Source organism: Vipera berus, assembly GCF_964194415.1.
Source record: "Vipera berus genome assembly, chromosome: 3".
In the NCBI taxonomy this organism is placed as follows: domain Eukaryota; kingdom Metazoa; phylum Chordata; class Lepidosauria; order Squamata; family Viperidae; genus Vipera; species Vipera berus.
In genome coordinates this window covers 37,700,409-37,726,890 of record NC_138204.1, presented here as the reverse complement: position 1 = coordinate 37,726,890, position 26,482 = coordinate 37,700,409, and the positions used below count along the sequence as shown (strand labels likewise).

Sequence of the window (26,482 nt, the reverse complement as noted above, 5' to 3'; positions counted from 1 at the left end):
ATATTGTTAGACCAGGGCTTTTCAACCTTTTCACCGAAGTTGGCAACATCTTGCAAAAACAATCATCTGGCTGGTCAAGACACAGTCAATCCTATACTGAATGGTGAGCAGGATGACTTTCTGAAGGATAACTGGAGACTTTCCAAACAATAACATCTAGAAGTGCAATATTGGCTTATTCTGGTCCATAGAGGGTAGTTGTCTATTCTCAGAAATTGAAGAAAAATTGCTAGGAAACAAATCTATCAGAACCAGAATTAAGTTTTAAAGATTTTCTCCTGTGGAGAGCTTGAATAAGCACCTAGTAGAACATATTCTTAGCAGCTTTCCACACTTAGGACATTGAAGAAGTTAAACTTACTATAGGCAATTTATTCTATATCATAGTATTATCATAATCGATTTATTCCAAGATATCCAAGTGACTAGTTGACAATGAAGAAACATGAAATAAGATCTGATTAAAATGGCAACCAAGCTGGCAGATTTCATGAAAAGTGCTTATCATAGTAAAAACTGGCAATATAACTTTGCAAGAAAACAAAAGCCTGCACACAATATCTGATTATCTTGATGAAATTATGACAGTAGAAGGGAAAGAGCATTTTAAAATATTCCTCCATGAATATTGGTGATACCAGATTAATGTTCATTTGTCTGTTTCTTTGGGACTCTCTTAATAAAGGTATTCATTATGCTATATCTTTACATGTTCTAGAAATGTTGCTACCAGTGATATGTATGAAATTTCTGTAATTTATGGTACTTCTTAGAGGTATCACTATGCTTGCATTTTTTCCTGATAGAATTGTTGCTAGGTGAGCATCACTTAATTAATGAGTGTAATATCTTCTGTGTTTATAACACAATCAAGTGCCATATGCTAATACATAGGGTTGCAACAGCAGGAAAACTAGGCTGAGTTTAATCACATGTGCTTTATCATTTATGCTGACATCCCAGGCTGTTGCCTTTTTAAAAGTCTAGGCAATGAAGATGCACAGAAGTGCAGTTTTAAAATAAAGATGTATAACCTGGTTGCTGCATAAGTACAAAATGAAAAAGACCCATGGAGTTATCTTTTTACCTGCCTGAGGTCAAAAGAAACAATGTTGCAATACTGGTTTTGCATACTAGCATCGTTAGTAGCATCACTAACAAAACATTAGACCCTAGATGTAACTAGTTTGGTGCACTCAAAATTGTTTTTGCAATTGTTATTCCCATTGCAAGAAATAATATTAATATAAAAAGTTGTAATGACATAACAACTTGGTAAGCATTGTTTTAAGGGAATAAAAGCACCAGTAGAACGGAATATTGCCATGGGCTATATAAAAGATTTTTGGGCAATGTATCCTGATGGTACAGGGCTGCTAAACATTTCTCTTAAATAAGCATGGGTTCAAAACTATGCCTTTTGTTTTAAATGTAAGTTTCCTAATAACATGGAAGGCTGTGGAAAAGCAGCAGATGTTAGGCAGGGAAAATGAGTAAAAAAATAGATAAAGTTTTGAAGTACTGATTATACCTCTAGAACAGGGGTGTCAAACTGCCAGCCCATGGGCCAGATGGATCATAGCGAAACCGCACCCACCCCATTGCTGGCAATGGACAAAAAGTCATGATACGTCGTGACACGTCACATGACATTGCGAGTTTGACACCCCTGCCTAGAACCAGTGAGGAAACATGACTACACCAAATGCAATATAAATGAATATTATGTTCACAGCTGACCTTTGTCATCAAGCCTATCTAGTAAATAGTGACTGGAAGGATTGAATCTGTCAATGCAGTCCATCAGAAACTTTTTTTTTTAATCCCAGAAGGCTTTGCTCATTGAAACAATATGGTGAACATAGTATATTCAGGTGAATATATATTGTTACATTATTCAGGATGCAATGATCAGAGCTCTCTCTAGCCAAAAGCCTTTAAAATATGCTTTCCAGTCAAATGCCTTTCATATAGGTTAGAAATATAAGTCTCTGAATTCTCAGAGTTGTACTTTCTGCACATATAAAGGGCACCAGGTTGTAGAAAACAGGGCTAAGATATGCCATGTCTATATTTAGTTTTCTTTTCACTTATTTCCTCTTTTAATTATTTTCCCCTTTACTCCCTTCTAATTTTCTGTCCTTTGCACCAGAGCTCTGCTTATCCTGAAAGGAACTGTGTAATAGCTGTATATGTGTATATCAAAAATATATGTTCTGTTTCATTATCTGCACTTTCAAGAGCTGTTTCAGATTTTACGGTATGGAAAGGCAAATTTTCAGGGATAGATGATTCAAATTTTACAAAATATAAATACTGATTGTAGGTCAGAAATAAGCCTCATTATTGTAGATGGGAATCAACAGAAAATGGAGTAATGATACAAACAAGTGGACTGTGTTGCATACATAAGCAGGGTCAGGAAGTTTGATTCTTTGGTAGTGAGTTTCTTGGTTTAAAAATTGTATTCATCCATTTGAAAGACCTTAAAGAATTATTGTCATCTTGCCAGAAAGAGTCATTGGCAGGAGAGCTCTAACGGGTGCAAAAAAGTGGCTTAAACAATTTCATGTGGCTCAGTTGCTAACCTCTGTTTAGCCACAGAAATAATACATTAATTGCATACTTTAATTCAGCAATTATCAGTCTCAATTTCCTCTTCCACAGTATTACTTTAGTAATGTCTGATTACTTAATATTGTCAATGATAAAAGAGCCAAGGCTGCCTACTCCTGAACTATACCAATGCCAACGTAAACTCTCAACATCAATCTGATACAGGTTAAGAATGTAATTTTTGGTCTCTAAATGCAGGGGAGATGATATTTGCGAGAAAGATCAAAGATAATTTCAATGAGGAAATGCAAAAATTAGAAATCTTCACAGATTCTTTCCACTTAGGAAAACCTTTCACTTTGGTTTATTAATCCCAATTTCCTCCCTATAGTGAGTCCTAAAAATGACTGTTAAATTGGAGATCTGGGATATGGCGAAAACTATTTATTAATAAGTACTATGCATTTCCATAGGTGGAAACAAAATCATGTGGAAAGATCAAAATAGGAGAAATAATTTATTCATAGAATAATATAGAATAAAGATGAAAATCTGCATATAAGATTGTCCTTTTCAAAGTCATCTTGCAATTGCATAAAAAAGCTCTTATATATCCATCCTTAAGTATCCAGTTGGTGTTATTAAACCTTTTCACAGGGGATAATATCTCTGCATCAGCATTATGAAAAATGAGTTTTCACTTTCTTAGCCACAGTAATATTCTAACTTGGAGTGATTAAGAACTTCATCAGGGGCAAGCAGAAACATCCTTGGGTGAAGTCTGGCTAAGACATAATGCATATTTATGATGCCAATTAGAAAAGCTAGGCTACTCTCTGAAACTAAGCGAACTTGTAAAATTAGCTGCATCTGTACCGGAACGTTCTGTTTCCTGAGCTGTTAGCAATCACTACAGCATTACAACAGTTGTTTGCTAACCTGTGTGACAGTTATACTAACAGAATGAAAAATGGTAAGATTTACATAGGAATAATGAGGCTCTGCTCTTGGAGCACAGCAATTGGCATGCTCCTTCTGCTTTCTGCTTCTTCTTAGAGCAGAAAAGGTTCACGGGGCAGGAATGTAAGAAAAGCCTTCAAGAAATATGGCTTTTCCAAGACTAATTACCTGCTCAGAATCTGGACAGATATGCTGCCATGGTATGATCATTTCCTTCTGCCTGAACTATTAAAATTTTCCCAGGCAGCCAGCCGCCTTACAGCTCAAGTCAATGTGTTTACCGGGCTCAGTACCTCTCCAAGAGGAAAATCAATTGGCAAATTCTGTATCTCTTCATTTAATACAAATTTGGTCAAGCTCTGTTAAAAAAGATTTGATAAGACACATTCACTTAAAAAATGTGAATTGTTTTCAAAGTCAGGCTTCAAAGCAAGTTGATCAGCTTCCTTCTAGGACAATATGCAAAGATTAGACAGAAAAGTCTAGGTAAAGGCAGAAGAAAATCAAATGGTCTCATTATGTTGGGGAAAGCAATTTATTTCTCTGTAATAGTTGAAATCCAAGAGAACTAACAGGATTCCAGGTTGTTTCTTGGGGTTACACTATAGAAAGATAGGAGACATGAAAGCAACAACTTCCTGAGACCAGGCTAGAGAAAAGAATAAACTGCTGGAGGTCAAAGTCACTGTCTGGATTTTCTCAACACTGCTGTATCAGTCTAGAACAGTTTGAATGTGTCTTACCTCCTATTCTGATGTAAAATGAATAAATATAACATTAAAGTTTTTTGGTTTTATATTGATTTCTCTCTCATTATCATCTCTTATTTTCCTACTATGATGTCCATGAAAATGTGCCTCCTGGAGCAGCTACTAACTGTAGAAAGGAGGCCTCCAATAGGAATTTCCCTCTTCCCTAAATTAATAGTGGATTTGGCAAGGGTGAATATATTGGTGTGTTTATCATCAGGTCTCTGGGGGTTCAATTATTCCGGCCCAATGAACTGTGATCCTGATGAAAATTGGAGGAGTCCACTCTCAATAATATTAGCAGCTAATTTGGCTCTCAAGAGGGATTCTTTAATATTTTTCTCAGAAAAAAGAAGTGCATTGCCAAAAAGAGGACAAAAGAAAGTAGATATCTGAATAGCTCTTAAACCAGCTATTGTTATGTGGTGGGTAAGGTATATATTTATCACTTAGGAGATTTAGGTCCAGTTCACTCCCATCTGTGGTTATCACAGGATGACCATGGGCCAGTAGTCACTCATTTTCAGCCCAACCTACTTCATATGTTGCTGTTTGTTGTAAGGATATTATGAAGGAATTTCCCCATGGGAACTGACTTGAGAGCCTAGAGAAAAGGTGGGGTATAAATCTAACAAACAAGTAAATAAAAATACTATATATTTCACTAGAATGAGGGAAGACTCTGGTCAGAACTTCCAAGTTTAATTTAAAGATACATTAAATAAAAGTAAGATCTTTATTTTTATTTAATGGATCTTTAAGTTAGATTTGGAATGGAAATCTTGAAATAGAGAATGACATCTGTAGAGTAGGACGCAGGGCTGCCCAACCAAAGAGGTTCTGGTCAAAATGAATCAGGACCATAGATTAATTTGAATAGGATCACACTGCCTATCCTGAATAAGGTAGTCAGTTTAGAACTGTTCCTTGAGCCATCTTTGTAGCAGGACCTTCAGAAGTCAGTTATATGTTAAGAGAATATTAGCAGAGCTCAGACTGGTTCTCAGAATTGTTTCCATTCAGAGAAAAAGGACTTGGTTTATGTGCCACATGCCTTAGTTTCCTCAAAATGAAACTAAAGTTCATGTCTTATTGTTACAGTTTTATTATTCTGCTTATACACAGCATCAGAATGTAACATTAGAGTATAAGATTTATATTTAAAAAATCTAAACTGTCCAAATTATGATGGTAAGTATAATGAACCTCTCATTTGTGTATTTGCTTTTTAATCCAAACAGTTATGAGAATGTAAAATATGCTCTAAAATGTGGAACCCAAGATACATTTGATACGTGCATTATCTCCATGCAGAAATAAATCTTGATAAATCAGCTTCCATCATAAATAATATTACAGATTATAAAATGTGCAAAACTTTCTAAATTATGCTAGTTTAGTGGAAGACTTCTGACTGCCTAAACAAATTAATAGGAGAAAGGACAACATAATGTCAACCTCCAAAAAACCATTGGTTCATCTGCCTCTAACAAACCTTATTACTTTTGTGCAACATAGAACTACATCAAACCATTCAAAATGGTGGTCTGCATTTGCTTTCTACATTACTAGTAACAACAGATACTTACAGTTGTAGCATACTGAATATCCTTCCAGATGGAGGTCTCCCGAGAGAGATCTGAGGCTTCAAAGAGGTTCTCTAGGATCACCTCCCCAATCATGTCATGCCGCGAAAACCTGTCGAAGTCAAAGACACTAAGATGGAGCTTTCTATTGGCCAACTCTTCATAGGGCACAGGAAACTGAAAACATTCGTCAAAGGTGGGATTGAGAGTCTTCCTGTGCACTCGTGTTTGGAACTTGCGCTTTCTGTCAGGCAAGAGGTAGATCTTAACATAGGGGTCAGAACTGCCACAGAGATCCTTAGCAGGCAAGTCAAAAGCTTTGAGGATCCGCACAATCAAAGTCTCGATTTCATAGTCGTATTTCAAAGCAAAATTTATTTTCCCACAGGTTTTTTCAGCCTCTTTCTTGGGGTCCTCAGAGTCCACAGATTTCTGTTTGTACAGCTCAGGCTTGATCCGGCCAATGCAAGTGGGCTGCTCTGCTGCAAGTGGTAGATCTGTGCCATAGTCCACACTGGAAACATGCATCTGTCTGGGCAGGTGCCTCTTGAAAGAAGTATGCCTGCAAGAGTTAAAAGGAAGAGAACATATTGCATGCCTGGAAATAAATGGCATTCATTGTATGAACCACTGTGAGAATAGCAAATGGAACGTAGACCATGCACAGACCAGAAATAGGGAGCCAGTCCTCTCCCACCCTCAAATTTTGAGATTAATCACTGTCTCCTGGTTAAAGAAAGATGAACTTCTGGTGTTTGCAAATGCCTACAAATTTATCTTACATGCATTCGAACTATTAAAATAATTATCATCCAAATAACAGCCTACAAGGAACCAGAATGTTTGAAAAAGATGTTTTAATCTCATCCATCCTCCCTATGTAGTTTTAAATTTCAGTTCAGCAGTTGAACAACCTCTGGAGAGCTGTATGTCCCCCATTTACTTTTAAACAAAAGAGAAATTACTGTATTTTCACTGTACTTAAAAGATAACATTTTTAAATTAATTTTCAGAAAAGAGAATTTTAAATCTCTTACAACTTTTTTTTTCTCCAAGAAAAACTACTATGATTTGAATCTCCTGGGAAATGAGGCAGGTCATCACTTGTTCCTTTTGCTCCCTAATTTGCCCCACTAAACATGCTCCACAGAGCAGGGTGATTTATTAAACATGTCATAATTTGTTGTATCATGAAAGAGGAAGGAGGAAAGGGAAGGGATTGTTATAATATATATCTAATGGCTCTTCCTAATGCACACTCCTTCAGTCCTTGAAGTGACAGAAAAATACAGTGACATAAATTGTTTTATCCCAACATCCAACACCTATTCTGTTTCAGTGCAACAGATGCTGTCCTTGCAGTTTAAAGGCAGACAAATTAAGGGCAGTAATTAGTGGATTCTCCTAGTTGTGTTTTCTCTTCCACTTAATGTCACCTGCCAGGAAGAAAAGTAACTACCACTTTCCTTAAAATGCGATGGGGAAGACTTAAGTTCCTGTGGGTGGCATCTAAGATGGAGGCTTAAGCCATCTTCAGGTTGCCCAAGTGACAGGTAAACAGCAGGGATGATGGAGCTATCCTGGTGTTTTTTGGAAATTCCCTTCCGGCTTTATCTCTTGTTTTTCTTATCCTCCACTCACCTGTCAGTGCAACTATTTTCTAATAACAGGTTTAGTACATTTTCAGAAGAGCAATAGAGCCTTATTCAAAAGTAGCCTGAGTGAGAGGTCACTGGTGCAGTGAAGATACTAATGCCAGGGGCATTGGATTATTTCCTTTTCACTTCATTCAAGATAATAATACTGCAACAGCTGTAAAATAATCAAAATGGCACTGTCCCCAAAGTAATGAAAACTGTAGAAACTTCAGCTTCATGAATTCCCTTGTGGGCAGAAACAGTAGAAAAACAGTTCTGTCCTAATTTGAAACAAAACCAACAACACCCAGCTGGCAGAATGTGGCTCTCTTTCCTAATTAAATCCCACTCTTTCAAGAGAATGCTAAAGCTGTAGTTAACAAGCAGATCTAGCAATAAACCTTGTACTGTTTTCAAAGTTCCAATCACGTATTAGCCAGGTGTCTGGTCACTTTCTGCAGTCTGAGCTAAAATGGCCATTAGGCAGTGCCCAGCAATTGGCAGAAAGGGATGGACAGGGGCAAAACAGTCTCAAGTAGCCAACAGGACCTGCACAAATTTAAACCTCTGACTTTGTAATCATCAATATTGTCAATGAAGAGTAATTAGAACAGCTAAAGACAATGTAAGTTGTCTCAACAATGGGCAGGGGATGAAAGAAAGGAAATATCACAGAGATAGGTCCCTTAAAAATGGTCTGCATGCATTTTTTGTCATGATTAGTAGAACGTGAGAATGAACCCTAAGGAAAGTATTCACTCTCCTTTCTTCCCAACTGCTGAATCAGAACTTATGAGAATTATAATAAAAGGGAAGGGAAAGAAGATAGCCACCATATATTCACCATATTCTATTTATTTATTTCCAGTACTTGTTGACCATCCCATTCATCCACCTTTGCTGGTGTACAAGATCAAAATTTCCATTAAAGAAAGCTATACCAAGCAGTTCATAATTACAAAGATAACTATCTCCATCAGTCAAAAGCATAAGAGAGTAAAAGTTTAAATGGTTTGTGGAATGCAAGAAGGAGGATACTTTGCAAACCTCTTGGAAACCAGGTTGCTGAGCACATGGGTCAACTACAGGAAAGGCCTGCTGCCTGACGCAGGACTTGTCCACTTCCCATGGAGAAAAATCTCTTAGGAAGCCTCTTGAGAAATTGAGACTGGTTGGGCAGCATAACTTTGGCAAGGCAGTGTGACATCATATATGTTTTTAAGTAATTGCATGGGGTTTTTTTGAATTGAGCTTAGCAGCATCTGAATAACAACTGCAGCAACCTGAAAAGTACTGTTTATCTGCAGAGGCAGAGCTGACCTGTCAGTGGTCTGGTCAATATGTTCTGGATCAGTTGCCGCATCTGAGATTCTCCAAAAGCCTACGGTCAAATCATATAGGGTACAAAGCAGTAATGAGATGGGCAAAGTATGGACAAAAGCCCTCTGGCTGCTACCTTTACTTGTTTAAACAGAAGCATTGGGTCCAGGAAGTTGCAAACCCTCTCTGTCTACAGTCAGTATTCTAGCATACCGCATAGTACATTGAGGTGGGAAGATGCACTAATCATATTTCTTTCTATTTCTTATACAATTGGTTCCCAGGGGAACTTTTCTAATTGAATTTCTTAATGTGTTTCCCTTTCTGTTTTCAGTGAATTAACTTAATGGACATGAGTAAGAAAATCTTAAACTAAGAATGGCAGGCAAACATCTACCAAAGGGACAATATTTACTACCTCGTTCAGCCTCTCCTTACCAAGACTTTATAGATTTGCAGCCCTGACAACGTGCTTGATTAATATGCCAGAGAAAGAGCATCACTGTATTTCTTATGAGTCCTTTTGTATGTCTGTGCTTTATTTGACCATTATACCATGTCTTTCTTCTTGTTTTTTTGATATGGGAGTCACATTTATATTATTACAATCACTTGGACTTTTTCTCTGGCCACTACATATTTTAATATGAGATTATGAATTATTTGCTGATACTATAATCTCATTCTAAATCCAAGGAGTCTGGGAAAATATTATCATTTTTACTGTTTGGGCTATGCCACCAGTGTACATACTTTCAGAATATAAAAACTGCTTGCTACCTCAAGGAATTTCAATTCAACACATGGAAACCACAAAGGAATTGGAAACAAGGGAAGTAGAACTAAATAATCCCACTGCAGTCCTTTCATTTCTCAACAATCAATCTCAATTTAATAACCATTACACCACCCTATGCACGGAGCTGGAGGATATATGTACTTCCTATTTGAATACATTCTTAATAGCAGGACTAACTTGTACTGTGAGGTTAAAGTAGACACTCAATTAAAGTGCTCATTGTCTAAGCTGAGGCATAAGATTAGTATCAAAGAATGAGCTTGTAGAAACAAAGATGTTGCCTTGAGATTAAGGTAAAATATATAAATGAGCTATATGCCATCTCTAAAAATCTCCAATGTATTCCAGTGACAGCCTTCTGCTTATCTTTATGGGAGAGAGTAAACCCTCTCCCATAAAAGGAAATAAAAACAATTATATTTTTGTTGCAAGTAGCATTTAAAAAAATCAGAACAATTTCTCCTCACTGTGTGGAATAAGCAAACCTTGAAAAAAATTCAGAGAAGAGCAACTAAGATGATCAAAGGCCTGGAAACTAAAACATATGAAGAACGGCTGCAGGACTTGGGTCTGTCTAGTCTAAGGAAAAGAAGAAATAGATGAGGCATGAAAGCAGTGTTCCAGTATCTGAGGGGCTGCCACAGGGCAGAGTGGGCTAGGTTGTTCACCAAAGCACCAGAGGGAAGGATGAGAAACAATGGTTGGAAACTGATCAAAGAAAGAAGCAACCTGGAACTAAGGAGAAATTTTCTGACAGTGAGGACAATCAACCAGTGGAACAGCTTACCCCCTGAAATTGTGGGCACTCCATCACTGGAGATTTTTAAGAGGAGACTGAACATTCACCTGTCTGAGATGGTGTAGGTTTTCCTGCTTGAGCAGGGGGCTGGACTAGAAGACCTCCAAGGTCCCTTCCAGCTCTATTCTATTCTATTCATGATTAGGCCTATCCACTGAAGGAATATAAGGATATAAATGTATTCGTGTGGTTGATGCATGTATATGTGGGAGAAGAAACTGTGTGTGTATATTTATGTACATTCTGGCCAATACAAGATATAAATGCAAAAGCCCAGAAAGAGCATCATTAGGCTGTAAAAGACTGCATACTCAGGGGAAGCTCAGAAAGGGAGACTGGTATGTAGAAGAGCCATTCCCAAAAGCAACTATAGGATCTTGTACATATTCTACAGGTTCAAAAGTATCTCTGTGTGATATTTCCTGCCTGAGTAGAATAAGGAGAGGACATCAACCAAAGAAATGGAAAATAAAATAGACAGACAATAGATGTTCCTTTATAGATATTGCTGGCTGAAAGTGCCACTGTTCTTCACTATTAACCATCATACTTAGAAGTGATGGAAATTCAGTGCCTCACTTCTATGGGAGAAACTGATAGACACCTGAATAAATTTAGTATATATCCAACAACCACATGAGTACAATCATTCAACATCTCAGCTGAGAAGATTATGTGGGTGAGATATGAGTATCAGTGGCCTCTGGGCAAAAAAAGTCCCAGATTGTCCTCAGCATTCAGTTTTCTACATACCCTTCCTTTCTTTGTAATGAATCTTCACGCATGGATTATTCCTTCATTTAAGACTAGAGTGACCCTGAGGCAGTAGCTCATCTTAAACACTAGAATGCAGCTTCCTCTAAGCCAATGCAGTGAGTGATATGTCAAGTCTGTTTATCTAATTATTGTTGCTTGAGCCACACAAGCAAGAAAAAGTGCAAAAGGCTGTAATTCCATCTGACAGTATGCCATGTCACTGATACATCTCCTTGACTCCCTAAGTTCTAACAAAATTAAAGTAGCCACAAACGTATTGACAACTTGACACAATGAGGTCAAGTCACAATAATAAGGTTTGAATCTTTTAGTTAAGAATAACAGCCCTTAGGGAGTTTAGTGTAATACCTGAACTGGTTTACTATCAAGTCAACCTTTGGCAAAGATCAACATTAAATAAGAGGAGTTTCCTTCAGTTCAGATCTAGGTGGTTCATGTCAGCCAAAAGTTCAGTTTAATCACCTTTTTGCTTAGTGATTTTCAAGCGTCAAGAATATATTTAAAAGAAAAAAGTTGCTACTTCAGATAGTGGATATGGCAAAATTAATTTGAATTTAATCATTGCCAGGTTGTTGATCACTTACAGATGAATCTGGAGACCACAACTTAAAGAAATGCAATAGATAACAACCCAAGAATTGCTCTTACCTGGTGGAAGATGCAGGTTCTGTTGTTTGTCTCTGCATTCGTGTGCGTCGCATTAGATGATCTTTCATGGACATCTGAACTTCTGCTGGGATATCTGGTGAAGTGTGACTGATTTTTACTGCTGCTTCCAAGAATCCAAGAGTCCCAGTATCCTTTAGCTTGTCAGCCATATTGTCTTTGTCGTGCTCTGCCAAAGTCTGAGTGCTGGGAGTGTTAGTTGAAATAGATTTGTTCCTCCAAGGAACCCAACACAGCTTCCAAAAAAGGAATAGAAAAACTGCCACCAGAGCCAGTCCACATACAATTACTATCACTGCAAGAAGACTGATGGAGAGTTCTGAAGAACAAGAAATGGAGGGGTGGGCAACAGGGCAGGAGAAAAGGGAAAAGGGGAGGGAATGGTAGGAAAGAAAGAACAAACAAAAGAATTTGATGAGAAAGATGAAAGAACAAGAACAAATTCCAAAATGGTGTGTCCCATTATACCTGCACATGTATTACATTTACGAAGGTAATAGATTTCTTTCTTTCCATGTTTCAAGTCCTTTCAATGCAACTTTCAAGGATGTTTTGCAAAGGAAAACTACAGTTAAGGCACCATGTATTTCCTGCTTTACATAAGAGAAGTAAATTCTATACTATCTTTCATCAATCTTAAATAAAAGAAGTAAATTTTATGCCACCCTTTGCTCTCCAGATGTGTTGGATTTCAGCTGCTATAGCAGATTAAAATTAGTCTGTGATAATTTGTAAAAGTAGAACATACATTTTAACACAGCCACTAAACAGTACTTCAGTTAAGAGGAGGCTTTCAATCCAGAGATTATTCATAATCTCTCTTCTGTATTAATCCTTTGTAAAATCTGCATCTTTAGAGTGCCCCTGGGCTTTTGTGCTTCTTTCATGAACTGAGCTAGCAGTTATCTATATGGAAAGAGGAACTTTCTAGAATCTTTTGCCAACAACTTAGCATTCATCAGAAAGAAAATCCACTTTTCTATGTTCCACCTTAATCATAAGCAATATTAATTTTAAATTTACCATAAAGGTTGCTATACTGTATATGTAATCGAAGGATGCTGAGCTACATCTTAGATATTTTATCAGCACATGTTCTATGCACATGTGCTGTAAGGGAGCTATATTTAGATGGGATTTAGTATTTTAGCATTCCTTTAGGACTCAGTCAGGCTGCTGTCATTTATTATTTGTGTGAGTCTTATTGAGTAGATCCATAATAAGCAAATGCTTAATATATAATGCAAAATACATATATGTATATACTATGCTAGAAAAACAGCCTTTCCAGCTCAGGTATAGATCTTAATATGTTTATACTGTTTGATATTCTCACACTGCATCTATTTCTTAAACTGGAGCCTGGGTCCAAGATTACAGTCAAAGGACAGTTAGTAAGGAAAAAAATCTTTCTTACAAGAAGACTGAAACAACTGAAAAGAATGCCTAAGTTCAGTCTTATAAGATCAAAAGATCAAACCCAGTGATAATGAAGGCTGTCAAATGATGCGGGGGATCCAGCAAGCCTAATGCTCCCCCTATCTAGGTTATCCAGAGAAGCAAAGGACACTCAGTTCTAATGCTGCTCACTTCACTTGATGAGTGCAGATTCGTGATGTATGGTGTTCAAATCTGAATTAGGATTCAGATCTAGCCAGAGTGATTTCTGTCTCTTCCTGACAACTCCTTAAAAGAAAAAAAAATGTGGATTCTTTAAGAAGCAGCTGACAGGTAGAGTTAGATAAAAGCAAGCACCTTAACCACTTTATATCTAATCATTTACAAATAAACATTTCAATTGTGCATATAAAATTTGAAACTACAGCTTATTTTGATCATCTTCATACACACGTACTCGTGCTAAGTGCAATGTGTGTGTCTGTGTGTACACAAAGACACACACACACACACACACACAAATTCTCACCCTTGTGGGTGGTCTGTACCTTCTTCAAACTCTGATCCTCTATTGCTGTTTTTTGGTCCTTGTCTACTACCACAGTATCTGGTTGATTGGCCAGTACCTGTTTGTCTGTCTGGATCTGAAAGTCCCATAGGAGTTTAGTTTTCTTATTCTCAAATCTTTTGTGGGATATGGTATGCTACAAAAAGGGAATAATGTGGCCTTTCTGTTCAACTATACTTCTTAATGTGTTTATGAAATTTAATATACTAATGTGTGCAGGATGGGTGGGTTGTATTTTGGATTGTAAATTAAACCTTCTGATAACTAGGGTGAAGCAGCAGAGTTTGAAGAAATGAATTGTGACACAATCCTTTATTTAGATAATTATTGAGGAAAAAAACCTCTCTTAATGTTGGGTACAAATCACCTTTCAAACTACTCCACCAGATATTGGCAGTTATTTTTTTCCAAAGAAATTACCTAATAATTTCTCAAAAGTAGGGCTTTTTTAAACAGTGGTGGAACTACTAAGTCCATGTGTGGTGGGGGGATGGTTTCTTCCCTTGAGAAATATTTGAAGTAGAGAAGCTACAGCCAACTGGAAAAATTATTATATAATGAAAGATAGGATATTCACATGCACCCATTGGTCATGTCATAACTAAGAGCAAAATGCACTGTGATGAACCAAGGAGACTTATTTTGAGTGACCTCTTGGCTATCTAAGGTCTCTTAAAGACTCTCTAAACATAGTAACTGTCTTTCTAAGGAGCACCAGTGGGTGGAATTCAGGGTGAGAGGAAATTAGGAGCTTATTTGGCTGATATTTTCTGCAATAAAAATATTCTTAGTGGTTTATCAAATTTCCATTAAAATAATACAAAATGTCAATAGTATAACTACAAAAATAACATAAAATAAAAACCAACCCATCATAAAGTACATATAAAATCATACGTAACTGATGTCATTGTTTCAGGAATGAATGTCTCTAAGTCAGTTTTTAGTAACTTATGGAAAACCAATTGGGTGGGGCTGCCTGTATTATGTGAAGTGTTAGGTTCGAATGGACGATCGACACAGTGAGGTTTAATGCAAGAACGTTTATTAACACTCACATAAGTCAACTCCTGTTAACCGTTTAACTCCCACTTATATAGTCAGATACGTTCAAACAGTGGCCAATCCCCAGCCCAGAAACTCCCGCCTAAAATGCACCGACCAATAATTGCACTCAGAGTTTCCCGCTTCTAGGAAGGCCCATTTAATTAATCTACAGACACAACACCCCTTCCCCCCCACTAATGTTATTTATTAACATAGTCTTTCAAATATATTGGTGGCTTGTGAACCCTGGTAGGGTATCTATTACTCTTGTTGGCAACAGTCTCATTTGCTGTCTGGCCATTGGCTATTGTCCCAGATGTTTGGGCCAAGGGCTCTGATGACACAATGTTAGTGTTTTGTTGTTGTTGTGTTTTGTTTTGTTGTTGTTGTGTTTGTTGTTGTTGGACTGGACGTCTATGAGATACACTTGGGCTACCCACCGGAAACAACTCCCAATCATCATTGCCCAGCTGTGGCACTGTGTTTGGTAGCCTGGTTTGCGTTTCCACTCGTACCTCTCCATCCCCAATAGTTGCTGAGCAAGTGTGGTCAGGATTGAGTGTGACATCCTGAGTCTGTGTGTATTGGCCCACATCATTTTGCACAATTTCTGGGGCCCTTTTTCTTAATTGGTCAATATGTCTCTTAATTACTCTATTCCCTTCCCCCTCAATAGTGTAAGATAACGGCCCCGTGACATCAATGACCGCTCCCGGTACCCATTTGTCCCCCGGACCATAGTTCCTGGCCCAAACTAAGTCCCCAATGTTGAGAGACCGGGTTGGTATGGCCGCCTCAGCTTCTGTGGGTATTCTATCAGGGTGAAGTCTGTCCAGCTTTGTGGTTAATCTTCTTCCCCACCTCATTTCAGCCGGGCTCTTCCCTGTGGCTGTACACGGTGTAGTATGCTGAGACAGTAGGAATTGTGCCAATCTCTGTTGCCAATTGCCGTGGATGATCCATTTCAGAGCGTCTTTTGTTGTTCGGACGTTGCGTTCAGCCAAGCCATTGGTGGACGGGTGAAAGGGTGCCGAGGTCGTGTGCCTAATCCAATTGGCCTTGAGGAAATCCTGAAATTCAGCAGAGGTGAATTGGGGCCCATTGTCAGAGACAATCACGTCAGGTAACCCATGGGTGGCAAAGAGGCCCCTTAAAACCTGAATTGTGGTAGCTGAAGACAATGATTTAACAGGCACAACCTCCAACCACCGGGAAAAGCTGTCTACCACAACTAGGAATGTTAGGCCCTGAAATGGCCCTGCGAAGTCAATATGAATGCATGACCAAGGATTCCTAGCCACCTCCCACTTGTGAGTTGTTGTGTGAGCCTGTTCCGGCCTAGATCGTTGGCAAAGATAACAACCAGATACGCACTCTTCAATTGCTGTGTCTAACCCAGGCCACCACAAATGGCTTCTAGCAAGAGCCTTCATGCGTACTATTCTCGGGTGACCTTCGTGTAGTTCAGCTAATACTGACTTCCTATGAGTCTCAGGTATCACTACTCGGCTGCCCCACAAAATGCATCCCAAATGAGATGATAATTCATCTTTTCTCCTAAAATAGTGTGTGAATTTAGGGTCCGGATTTTTATTGGGCCATCCCCCTTGAACCCAGGCTGAAATTCTGTTAAGTATTAGATCTTTCTTAGTGGCCGCTGCAATGTCCCTTGCAGTTAACGGGCACTCAGGTATTTCGTGTAAGGACAAAATCTGGCCCGCTGGAGCAGGATCACCCTCAGTGTCAACTAGAGGCAGTCTGCTTAAAGCATCTGCATGGCCCATCTCTTTGCCTGGTCTATGTTTTAGGGAGAACGAGTATGCTGACAGGAAAATAGACCACCTAAGCATCCTAGGAGACATGATCTGAGGTGTCTGCTTATCCGTAGTAAACAATCCCAGTAAGGGCTTATGGTCAGTGTATATAGTAAAGTTCCTACCATAAAGGTAATCATGGAACTTTTTTACACCTGCCACTATGGCTAAGGCTTCCCTGTCAATTTGGGCATAATTCCTTTCAGCTTTTGTAAGCGTCCTGGAATAATATGCAATTGGCTTTTGTTGACCCTTGTCATCCATATGGCTGATGACAGCCCCAACACCATAAGGTGAAGCATCACACGCTAAATATATTGGCTTATTTTCAATAAAGTGTGTAACAGTGGAATGGCTAGACAAAATGTCCTTTAAAGTTTGAAAACTGATTCTATGTTTTTCCTGCCATTGCCAAGGGATTTTCTTGTCTAAAAGCCTATGTAATGGTTCAGCAATAGCAGCTTTATGTGGTAGAAATGTATGATAAAAATTAACTAATCCTAAAAAGGCTTGTAATTCAGCCTTGTTCTTTGGTTCAGGTGCCAATTTAATTGCTTTAATTTTTTCAGTTGTTGGTTGTATGCCCTTCTCATCAATTCTAAACCCTAAAAATTCTGTTGATTTAACCCCAATAAAACATTTTTCCCTTTTTAATTTAAGTCCTGCAGCCCTAAATTTCCCCAATACCTGTTCCAACCGGTCAGCTAAAATTTCTTCAGTTTTTCCAGCAATCAGGACATCATCAAAGTAAGGGCATACACCTGGTATGCCCTTTAAGGTCCTCTCCATCACCTCCTGAAAGATGCCTGGAGCTGCTGCAATACCAAATTGAAGCCTGTGAACTCGAAACGCCCCCTTGTGGGTAACAATCGTTTGGGCCTCGGCGGCTTCCTTAGACACGGTAAGCTGTAAATACGCCTGCGCCAAGTCGAGCTTGGCAAAGATGGCGCCGTCCTGGATCGTCGCGAGGACCTGCTTCACCGTTGGGACCGGGTAAGCGTGTTTTTTCATTCCTAAATTTATAATCGGCACAAATCCTCACATCCCCATTAGGTTTTAGGGGTGTGACGATTGGTGTCTCCCACAGGCCTCCCTCGACCGGTTCTAACACACCTTGGCCTACAAGCTTATCAAGCTCGGCCTCGATTTTTTGTTTAAGGGCAAAAGGCACCCTCCGGGCCTTCAATCTAATAGGTTTCACTGCGGGATCCAAATTAAAATTGATGGGGGGCCTTTATATTTACCTAAAGACCCATCAAACACGTCTGCGAATTCATCGCAAACAGATTTGAGGGTCTTACTTTGAATTGTATTTATTCCCCCGACCCAAATTCCTAAAGCAGGAAACCAATTAAGGCCTACCAAGCTAGTTCTTTGGCCCTCAGTAACTAACAGGTCCAATGACCCATTAAACCCCTTATAATTAACCCTAATGGTGATTTTACCCTTAATTTCTATGGGGGATTTTTGGAAATCAGCTAACTGGATTTTAGTCGGCTTAAGTGGAATTTTGTGACCACTATTCCGTTCAATGTGCTTCAGGGTTTCACATGAAATTATTGATACTGAGGCGCCTGAATCTACCTCCATTTTGCAGGGTATTCCTTGAAATTGGACTACAATTTTTAATTTAGGCCTCAGTATGTGATTAATTTTTTGTTGTCCTATGTGGTTGATTCTCGCCCCCTCCCCGCGGTTGGAATGTCGTGCCCTCGGTCTAGGGGTCTCTATGCCACGATCCCAGGGGGTTACCTTACCTTCGGCCCAGACGTCAATTTCGTGGATTCGGTTGTCTCACGGCCGGCTGCGGCAAATGGCCTGGATGTGGCCGGTCTTTCCGCACAATCTGCATTTTGCTGAGCGGAATCTGCATGTTGATCTGGGGTGGTTACCCCCACAGCTGCCGCATCTGGTGTCTGAGTCTCTCGGTCAGGACTGGCTGTCCCTTGGTGATCTTTGCGCTGCTTGTGGCTGTTGTCTCCGGCTCTGATCTGGTCCTTCGGTGCGCGTTGGCCTAGCTGCCATTTTACCGAATCTTCTGGAGATCTCAGCTATGTCGGCCTCCCATTGCTGATCCACCTCCCCGCTGTCCACATGGCTTTCCAGATTTATTTCGGCCGACGAGCCCATGCTATTGCGGGGGGGTCTCGGGTCCCCGTTGATTCATAAGTCAGTAATTCATCGAGGACTTCCTGCAGGTCTCCCGTGGGCTTAGCAATTATGCGATTTTGTAGATTTTCGTCCCGCAAGCCAAGCACCACTCAATCTCGAATTCTAATTTCGAGATTGTCATATTTACAACGCAAAGCCGCTTCTCTCACCGCTGCCACGAACTGTGTAATCGATTCGCCAGGTCTTTGATTCCTTTTTTCGAAAATCCGTCTCCAAAATAATTCAGACCTCTTTGGCGTGAAGTGAACCTTCAATTTAGCCAATAAGTCTGCATACAAAACGCTGGACACCGGCAGCGGTTGACACAGGCCGACGGCAATCCGGTACACAGGCGTGCCGCTGATGGTCAAAAGGGCTGCGGCTTTCTTTCGGTCATCCGTAATGCCATTTACTAACAGGAATCCTTCAACCTGGCCAACGTACTCTTCCCAGTCTTCAGGAAATCGCGGATCGAACTCTTTCAGGGAGCCGACTTGTGCCATTTCTAGATTTATTCGGCAGCGTTTTTCAGCGGTTGACTGTGTTTCAAAATTTTTCCCGGCTTGCGCACAGCTGACTTTCGCCGTTCCTTCACTGATCCGCCATCTATCCCACCTTCGTCGCCAATTGTTAGGTTCGAATGGACGATCGACACAGTGAGGTTTAATGCAAGAACGTTTATTAACACACACATAAGTCAACTCCTGTTAACCATTTAACTCCCACTTATATAGTCAGATACGTTCAAACAGTGGCCAATCCCCAGCCCAGAAACTCCCGCCTAAAATGCACCGACCAATAATTGCATTCAGAGTTTCCCGCTTCTAGGAAGGCCCATTTAATTAATCTACAGACACAACATGAAGAGTCTGTTCTGAAAAGCAGGCCTACTTACAACAGGTCTGAACCTCTACCCCACTGCATATCATAGAACTAGGGAATTGCAAACAGGTTCTTCTGGGGTACATGTGTCAGTAGGTCAAAAGCAGTTCTACAAGCACTCCAGTGTCAAATCATGTATGGCTTTAGAGCTGAAAAACAACATTCTTATTCATGCTTGGAAGCTAACAGGAAGCCAGTGTTAGTAGTGTCTGAGGAGAAGATTTTCTGTGCTGATGTTTGCAGGTACTTGTCAATAATGAAACTATTAGGTCCTAAACCAACTGAAGCTCAGGATGGGCTTCAAATGCAGCCCCAGGTAGAATTTGTTGCAATGGCGATGACAGCATGAAATAGAATTATCATGCTCAAGGGGGCCCCGGAACCTGCACACCAGTTGAATCTGGATAAAGCATTGCTGTTCACTGGCTCCACTTGCTCAGCTGTGACTGCCACAGTCCAGATATACAAACCTGTTCTTTCTACCTGCTAAAGCAACAGCAGAAATATCAAGATACTTAAACTGATTCCCCAGTGGTTACATGTAAAAAGGCAGTGAAGAAAGGACAAAAAGGACTAGAAGGAAGCAGCCACTTGGCCAGTCTATGCCCCCACCACCCAGAATGTCAGAAATGGTGGAATAATTGCAAAAAAATTGCAAATAATTGCAAAACAACGCTGCCAAATTTTAAATCAAGATACCATGAGAACTACACGAGTAGCCCCATTTAGATCCACACAAAGGTCATCAACAAACATGACCAATGCCTAGATCTGAATCCTGACTGAAATGGTTTAGATAACCTGCTTCCTCTAAGGTACTCCAGGACTGATACATTGATTAGTAATACAGTAACCTTCTCCCAAAATGACAGCTTAGAAACATGGCAATAATTGTCAGATACAGAAAGTTCCAAGAAAGGCTTCTTAAGAGGAACATATTACAATCTTTCTCAAGGCTGCCAGCCTTAGTCCTTTCAAAGAGGTCTAGATCACCTTACAAATCCAATATGTCCCACTTTCTCCAAACTACTTAAGGACCAAGAGAGGGAAGAGATCAAACCCACAAGTGGCCAGGGACAGCTGAGATTGAGCATTCTATTTACTTTATCAGAGTCCCAAAAGTGGCAAGACATTGCCTCAGTTACCATGGTTGACTCCACCCCATTAAGAGTCAAAACTTTGGAAAATGTGAGCGATTTATTGGCAAAATGCTGTGCTAACTGGTCACAGCAATCAGGTAGATTTATTTCTTTTCCTTTCACTAATATAAAATTGCCCACCTTAAATCAAGGTCATTGAATGATAAACTACCAATGCTTTACCTCTCTTATTGCCACAGTATAAGCTCAGACTTGATTCATACCTATGCCCGGTAAGATTTACTTTTCGTTTTTCTTCCACTGACTCTCTAGGCATCTTTTTTACTATTTCATCTCCTGGAGGTCCTCAGCAAACCAATTAACAAGCCAGGATCAGTCAACAAGGAGAAACTGCTCAAGGGAAATCAAGTAATGTTCTCCAATCTGTGGTTCTTAAGATGTACTGTATTTGATAATTTATAAAAACTCTGGTCAATATGGATGTCCCAGTTCAATACTTCTGGAAGACACCCAAATGGGAAAGAACATGCCTTCTATCTAACTGTGTACAAACCTTAGCTATATTTTCAGTACAGGTTTCTCCATTGCACCTTTGGAGCTGCTCTGCAGAGCATAGGGCAGGCAAAACCAGTTTTAGTAATTTCTTCTATAAATGAAATTACTAACACTTCTATAAAATGTTGGTCACAATCCACTAGCAATAAGACATTTGATTTCTCAATTCTCTCTTTTTACCAAACCACAATCTTTATTGTAATCTTTGTTATAATAGTAGAAATTATTATTTGTTTGGTCAACAAACAAAAACACACAACTGTTGCCTGGCTTACGCCTCTGGTGATTATGTACTTAAATTAATTAGCAGCTTTCTTTGTGTAGAAGAACAGTCAAGTAGAATAAATCCTATCCACACTTTTTATGAAATGTATGCTTTGGCATAGTAATGAATTTTACTTGTTATGTACTGTTCATATTTCCTACTCTTTTATAAGCCATGTGGGACTGCTGATAAAATACTGAAGGCTGAGATATTTAGAATGCAATTAATCTAAAGGTAATGATTAGTGTGTGTAACTATACATCCTCTTGAAGCATAGTTGATCAAATTATGATACTCAGAGGATTCACCTGGAGGACCCTAAGCTATCTGTTCACAGATAGCCATCTGGAAATGGTAATTAAGAAGCACTTTTAGGATTGTAATGATTTATGAACAGGATATTTTCCTTAATGTATTTATTCTCAAACTATTAATACAATTTTACAACATCTGTTAGCAACATGTATGGATTTTACTCAATCAAAAAAGCTTCCCTGAACTCTGATATAGTTCTTAGAACAAATTTTAAAGAATCCTTATCAGATAGCTAAGCTTGATCAGCTATCTAGACAACTCACATCAGTTCTTTATTAGAGTTGCAATGAAAATATTTCATAAAATGCAACTCCCCTTTAAAGGAAAGCCCTCTATATCAGGCTTCAAAGCTCTCTCAGGATTTGAACTTTGATTTCACTTCAGGCCTAGACATCATTAGGAAGGAAAAGAGAAAGAAGACATGATATAAACTTAAGACATGACATTCAAACAGCTATTGCAGAGAAGTGGCAGAGAACTTGCTTTGATTGCTTGGGTTTCATCTAGCAGAATTAACCAACACAAATAATGTATACATGGAGAGGCAACTTAAAACCACCTGGTTCAAAATGTGACCCTGGCATAAACCAGTTTGAAAAAGGAAGGAAGGAAGGAAGGAAGGAAGGAAGGAAGGAAGGAAGGAAGGAAGGAAGGAAGGAAGGAAGGAAGGAAGGAAGGAAGGAAGGAAGGCTGAATTAATTCCACCCAGTTCATCTATGATCTGTTAAATGCCCTATGGTAGATACCAAGTGGTGTGTTATTTGCTTTTATCAAGGAGTGTTTGGATCCCAGCAAATGTTCATCTATCACTCCCAGCAACTAAAGTCAGCATGTCCAATGGTGAAGAAGGTTACCGGCATACATGATCTCTGCTAACAATGAGAAGACTGAATTTGATTGGCCCCTCTGTAGCTGTTCAGTTGTACTTTACCTACAGAAATGCTTTAGTATTAAACCACCCATCTATTGTGGGTCAGTGAGGGAAAAGGGGTTTGTTGTCTTATTTAATAATGAATTAGGCTGCACAAGATAAACAATAAAAGTCCTGAGAGGTTTAACTAATTGCATTCTCAGCATAGCAGAGGCATGACTTTGTAGTATAGAAAGTTAGCTCTGGAAAGCTTCCCAGTATTCTTTGTATCAAATAAAGCTTCACAAAATCTTGGCAAAGCAGGCTGTTCCCCTTATTTTCCCCTGCAAAACATCATTTGCAATTGGGATGTGTTTCTCTTTGTCAAAAGTATATGCTTCTAATGCCAGAGGAGGAGGTGGGCACATTCTGGGCCCCTCCCAGAAAGCATATTTATCCTCTTGCAATTAGCCATGTGAATTGTGAATGAGAAACAAACAAACACAACACAAACACACACACACACACACACACACACAATAAAACTCTGAAGGGGTAAACATTAGATATTTAGCCACTGATGCAAATATACGTACTGAGGCTAAGTAACTCTATCAACCTAGAAGCATAAGAAGGAATGACTGATTTTGTCATCTTAAATCTCATCCCCCTGGGCTAGATTCCCAATAGGAAGTCAGTTTTAGTCACTTGCATAAGACTTAATTGGTCAACCACATTGCCTTATCAACTTAACTGAAAGCAAACTGTCCTCCCCATGGCATTTGCCTATGAAAGCTTAGCACCCAGATCAATGTTGAAGAATGCACAATGCATAGTAGACTTACACTTTGTTCAGATGTTTGTCTGAACATGAGAAGGGCTTAATGTGGAGAGAAAATGGGGATTTTCATGCATCCTGCCCAACTCTCCAAAATCTCCATATATTTAGTCAAGACATGAAGGGAGTTTCACTTGTATTGGCTTGAATGTGAAGATAACTTTAAGTATCTCTAATGCATATTCAAGAGATACAATGAATATTGGTATGTTTTTCCAAGAAATGGCTGAGAAACACATTAATTCCTTAACCAGTGACTCACATAGTGCTGGTGCTCCATATCCATGCAGCCAGAAAGCTAAAATATAGATACAGTCAATTTTATTATACTTTTGGACTATTCATGAAAGCATCAGAGTATTCCTGCATTTGGAATATAGTTAGGTCTCTGAAGTAGACCAAGACTATTTCTTTTTTTTTAACCTACAATGGTTTCCCACAGTGGTGTCTTCCAGTAATGCTAGACTATAGAACAAAACTGTTTAGGGATAGTGTGGATTTAGCTCAATGTATCTACAATACAGAAAACTAAATTGGGAAAACATTTGACTGTTTATATAACTGGCAGTAATTATTTTTAAAACCATACCCAATTAGATTGATCCAGACTCAGGAAAGATGCAAAAGCATTGGCAGCTGGACCAGGTGGTTTCTTTAAATCTCTCTAAAATATAAAAGTGATATGTGAAACGTACAAATGTATATGTAAGTAGATGCTATTGTCTCTATCCTATATTTTGTTCTATCACTATTTCTATACTACTATACTATTATTATAACAATCACTATACTAGCTAATATTACTGGTGCAATGTATTCTCTATACCATACTTTATAAATTACTGTTGTTGTTAGCTGCGAAGTCGTGTCCGACCCATCGCGACCCTATGGACAACATTCCTCCAGGCCTTCCTGTCCTCTACCATCTTCTGGAGTCCATTTAAGCTCACGCCTACTGCTTCAGTGACTCCATCCAGCCACCTCATTCTCTGTCGTCCCCTGCTTCTATTGCCCTCGATCTTTCCCAGCATTAGGCTCTTCTCCAGTGAGTCCTTCCTTCTCATTAGGTCGCCAAAGTATTTGAGTTTTAGCTTCAGGATCTGGCCTTCTAAAGAGCAGTCAGGATTGATCTCCTCTAGGACTGACCGGTTTGATCTCCTTGCAGTCCAAGGGACTCGCAGGAGTCTTCTCCAGCACCATATAAATTACTATTCTATTACAATTACAACTGCTGGGTCACTTAGCTAATCACCACTTTTGGGAATGCTTTGTGTGGGTTGACTTTAAGCCTCCATAAGAAATAGGGGGATAAGATGATAGAGAAGTCTTAGACTGTGTTTTGTTCAATGGGAAATGTACTTCTGCCTATTGTCTAATAACACAAATTGGTCTCTTTCTCCCAGTCTTGTCATGTTTGTCCAGTTGGTGGTTTACCAGGTGCGATTGTTCAAAATTTAAAATTAATAGAGATAAGATCATTGGTTTCCATCATCAGGTTGACCCTTAGGTTCCCAATTTAATTCAAGATTACACTTCATTAAAATTGTTATCTTTATCCAGCATCTGATGAACTTTTTTTCTCTTACTGGGTAAGCAGGTGAACTATTCTTTTAGTTCCATTGTAAAAATTCATCTTGGTTGACTACAAAGTTTGGTTTATAAATATTTAGATCAGACATGTCAAACACAAGGCCCGGGGGCCAGATCAGGCCCGCGACGTGGTTTCATGCGGCCCGCGAAGCCATCCTGGAAACAGTGAGGGAACGGCCCCCACTGCCTTGGCCCTGGCCCAGAGACCCTCCTTCTGCCAGAGACCCTCAGATCTGTCCCACTCCTGCCCAGGCCCCCATAGACACCCTTGATGCGAACAATGTAGAGCTGGCCATGCCCACCCAGTAGGCCATACGCGCTCTAGCCATGCCCACCCAGTAGGCCACGCCCACCCTGGCCACGCCCACCCGGCCCCCTGAGGGCAACCGCAATGCTGATGCGGCCCTCAATGAAATTGAGTTTGACACCCCTGATTTACATGCTATATGCACCTTTTTAAGAGAAAGTAGTCTGAGATGACACACACTATATATGTATGTTCATTTCGGTTGTATGAAAAAGAATTCAGGCTGAATTAGTTCAGCATCCTGATTATGTTTGCTTATATTTGGTAACCACAAATTCTACATGTTTTTCTTTAATACACTTTATCATGTCTGTAATTTAACATCTTTAAAAATAGAGTTTTTTTGTTATTTTGCCAATCTGTGTGTGGTAACGATTAATGGATTACAAAGTTCACGCCTTCAGAGATATATGTTGCTGTGTCTTATCTCTTCCAGCAGTAAACACAACGCTACCCTGTCAGAATACTAATCAGAGCCTTGGCTCAACTCATATATCAAATATACTGTATGTTTTTTCTAGGAATATGTCTTTATCACATGAAGAGTTCCTGCACTCTTCTTTGCATTTCTTTATCTGCTTTAAAGCAGTGCTTTCTGTAGTTGGTTAACGTATATGCACACTCAAATTGTCTTTTAATCAACATACTGTATAAGCTTTTATGTAAATATGTGGATCTTGCTCTTTGCTCATTTGGTTGCAACAAGCCAGTAACTTATTGCAACCTGCTAGTTTTGGATTTGAAAAAAAAGGATTATATGAATAATCAATAACTGTTTCTTTTGGGATGAGATTTCCATCTCAAATCGGGGAGGTTCTGAGTCTTTGTTTTATTGCAGACTAAACAATTGAAACAATGTACAATCTTATCATTCCATGAGCAACCTGCTATGTTGTATAAATTTTTTTGCTAAGACTTTTCCCCCCATTTTTTTTCCATTTATGTCACTGAAT

At 39.2% G+C, this 26,482-nt stretch overlaps 1 protein-coding gene across 2 annotated transcripts in view; it reads right to left on the bottom strand.

Moving 5' to 3' along the window:
• Positions 1-26,482, bottom strand: part of SYT6 (synaptotagmin 6) — a gene marked incomplete at both ends in the record, with an annotated part of 167,471 nt that overhangs the window by 79,187 nt on the left and 61,802 nt on the right. For both annotated transcript variants that reach the window (XM_081325048.1, XM_081325049.1), the window contains 2 exons: positions 5,855-6,413; positions 11,832-12,168. In XM_081325048.1, the coding sequence (XP_081181174.1) occupies positions 5,855-6,413; positions 11,832-12,168 (896 nt within the window). The remainder of the gene's footprint in view (positions 1-5,854; positions 6,414-11,831; positions 12,169-26,482) is intronic.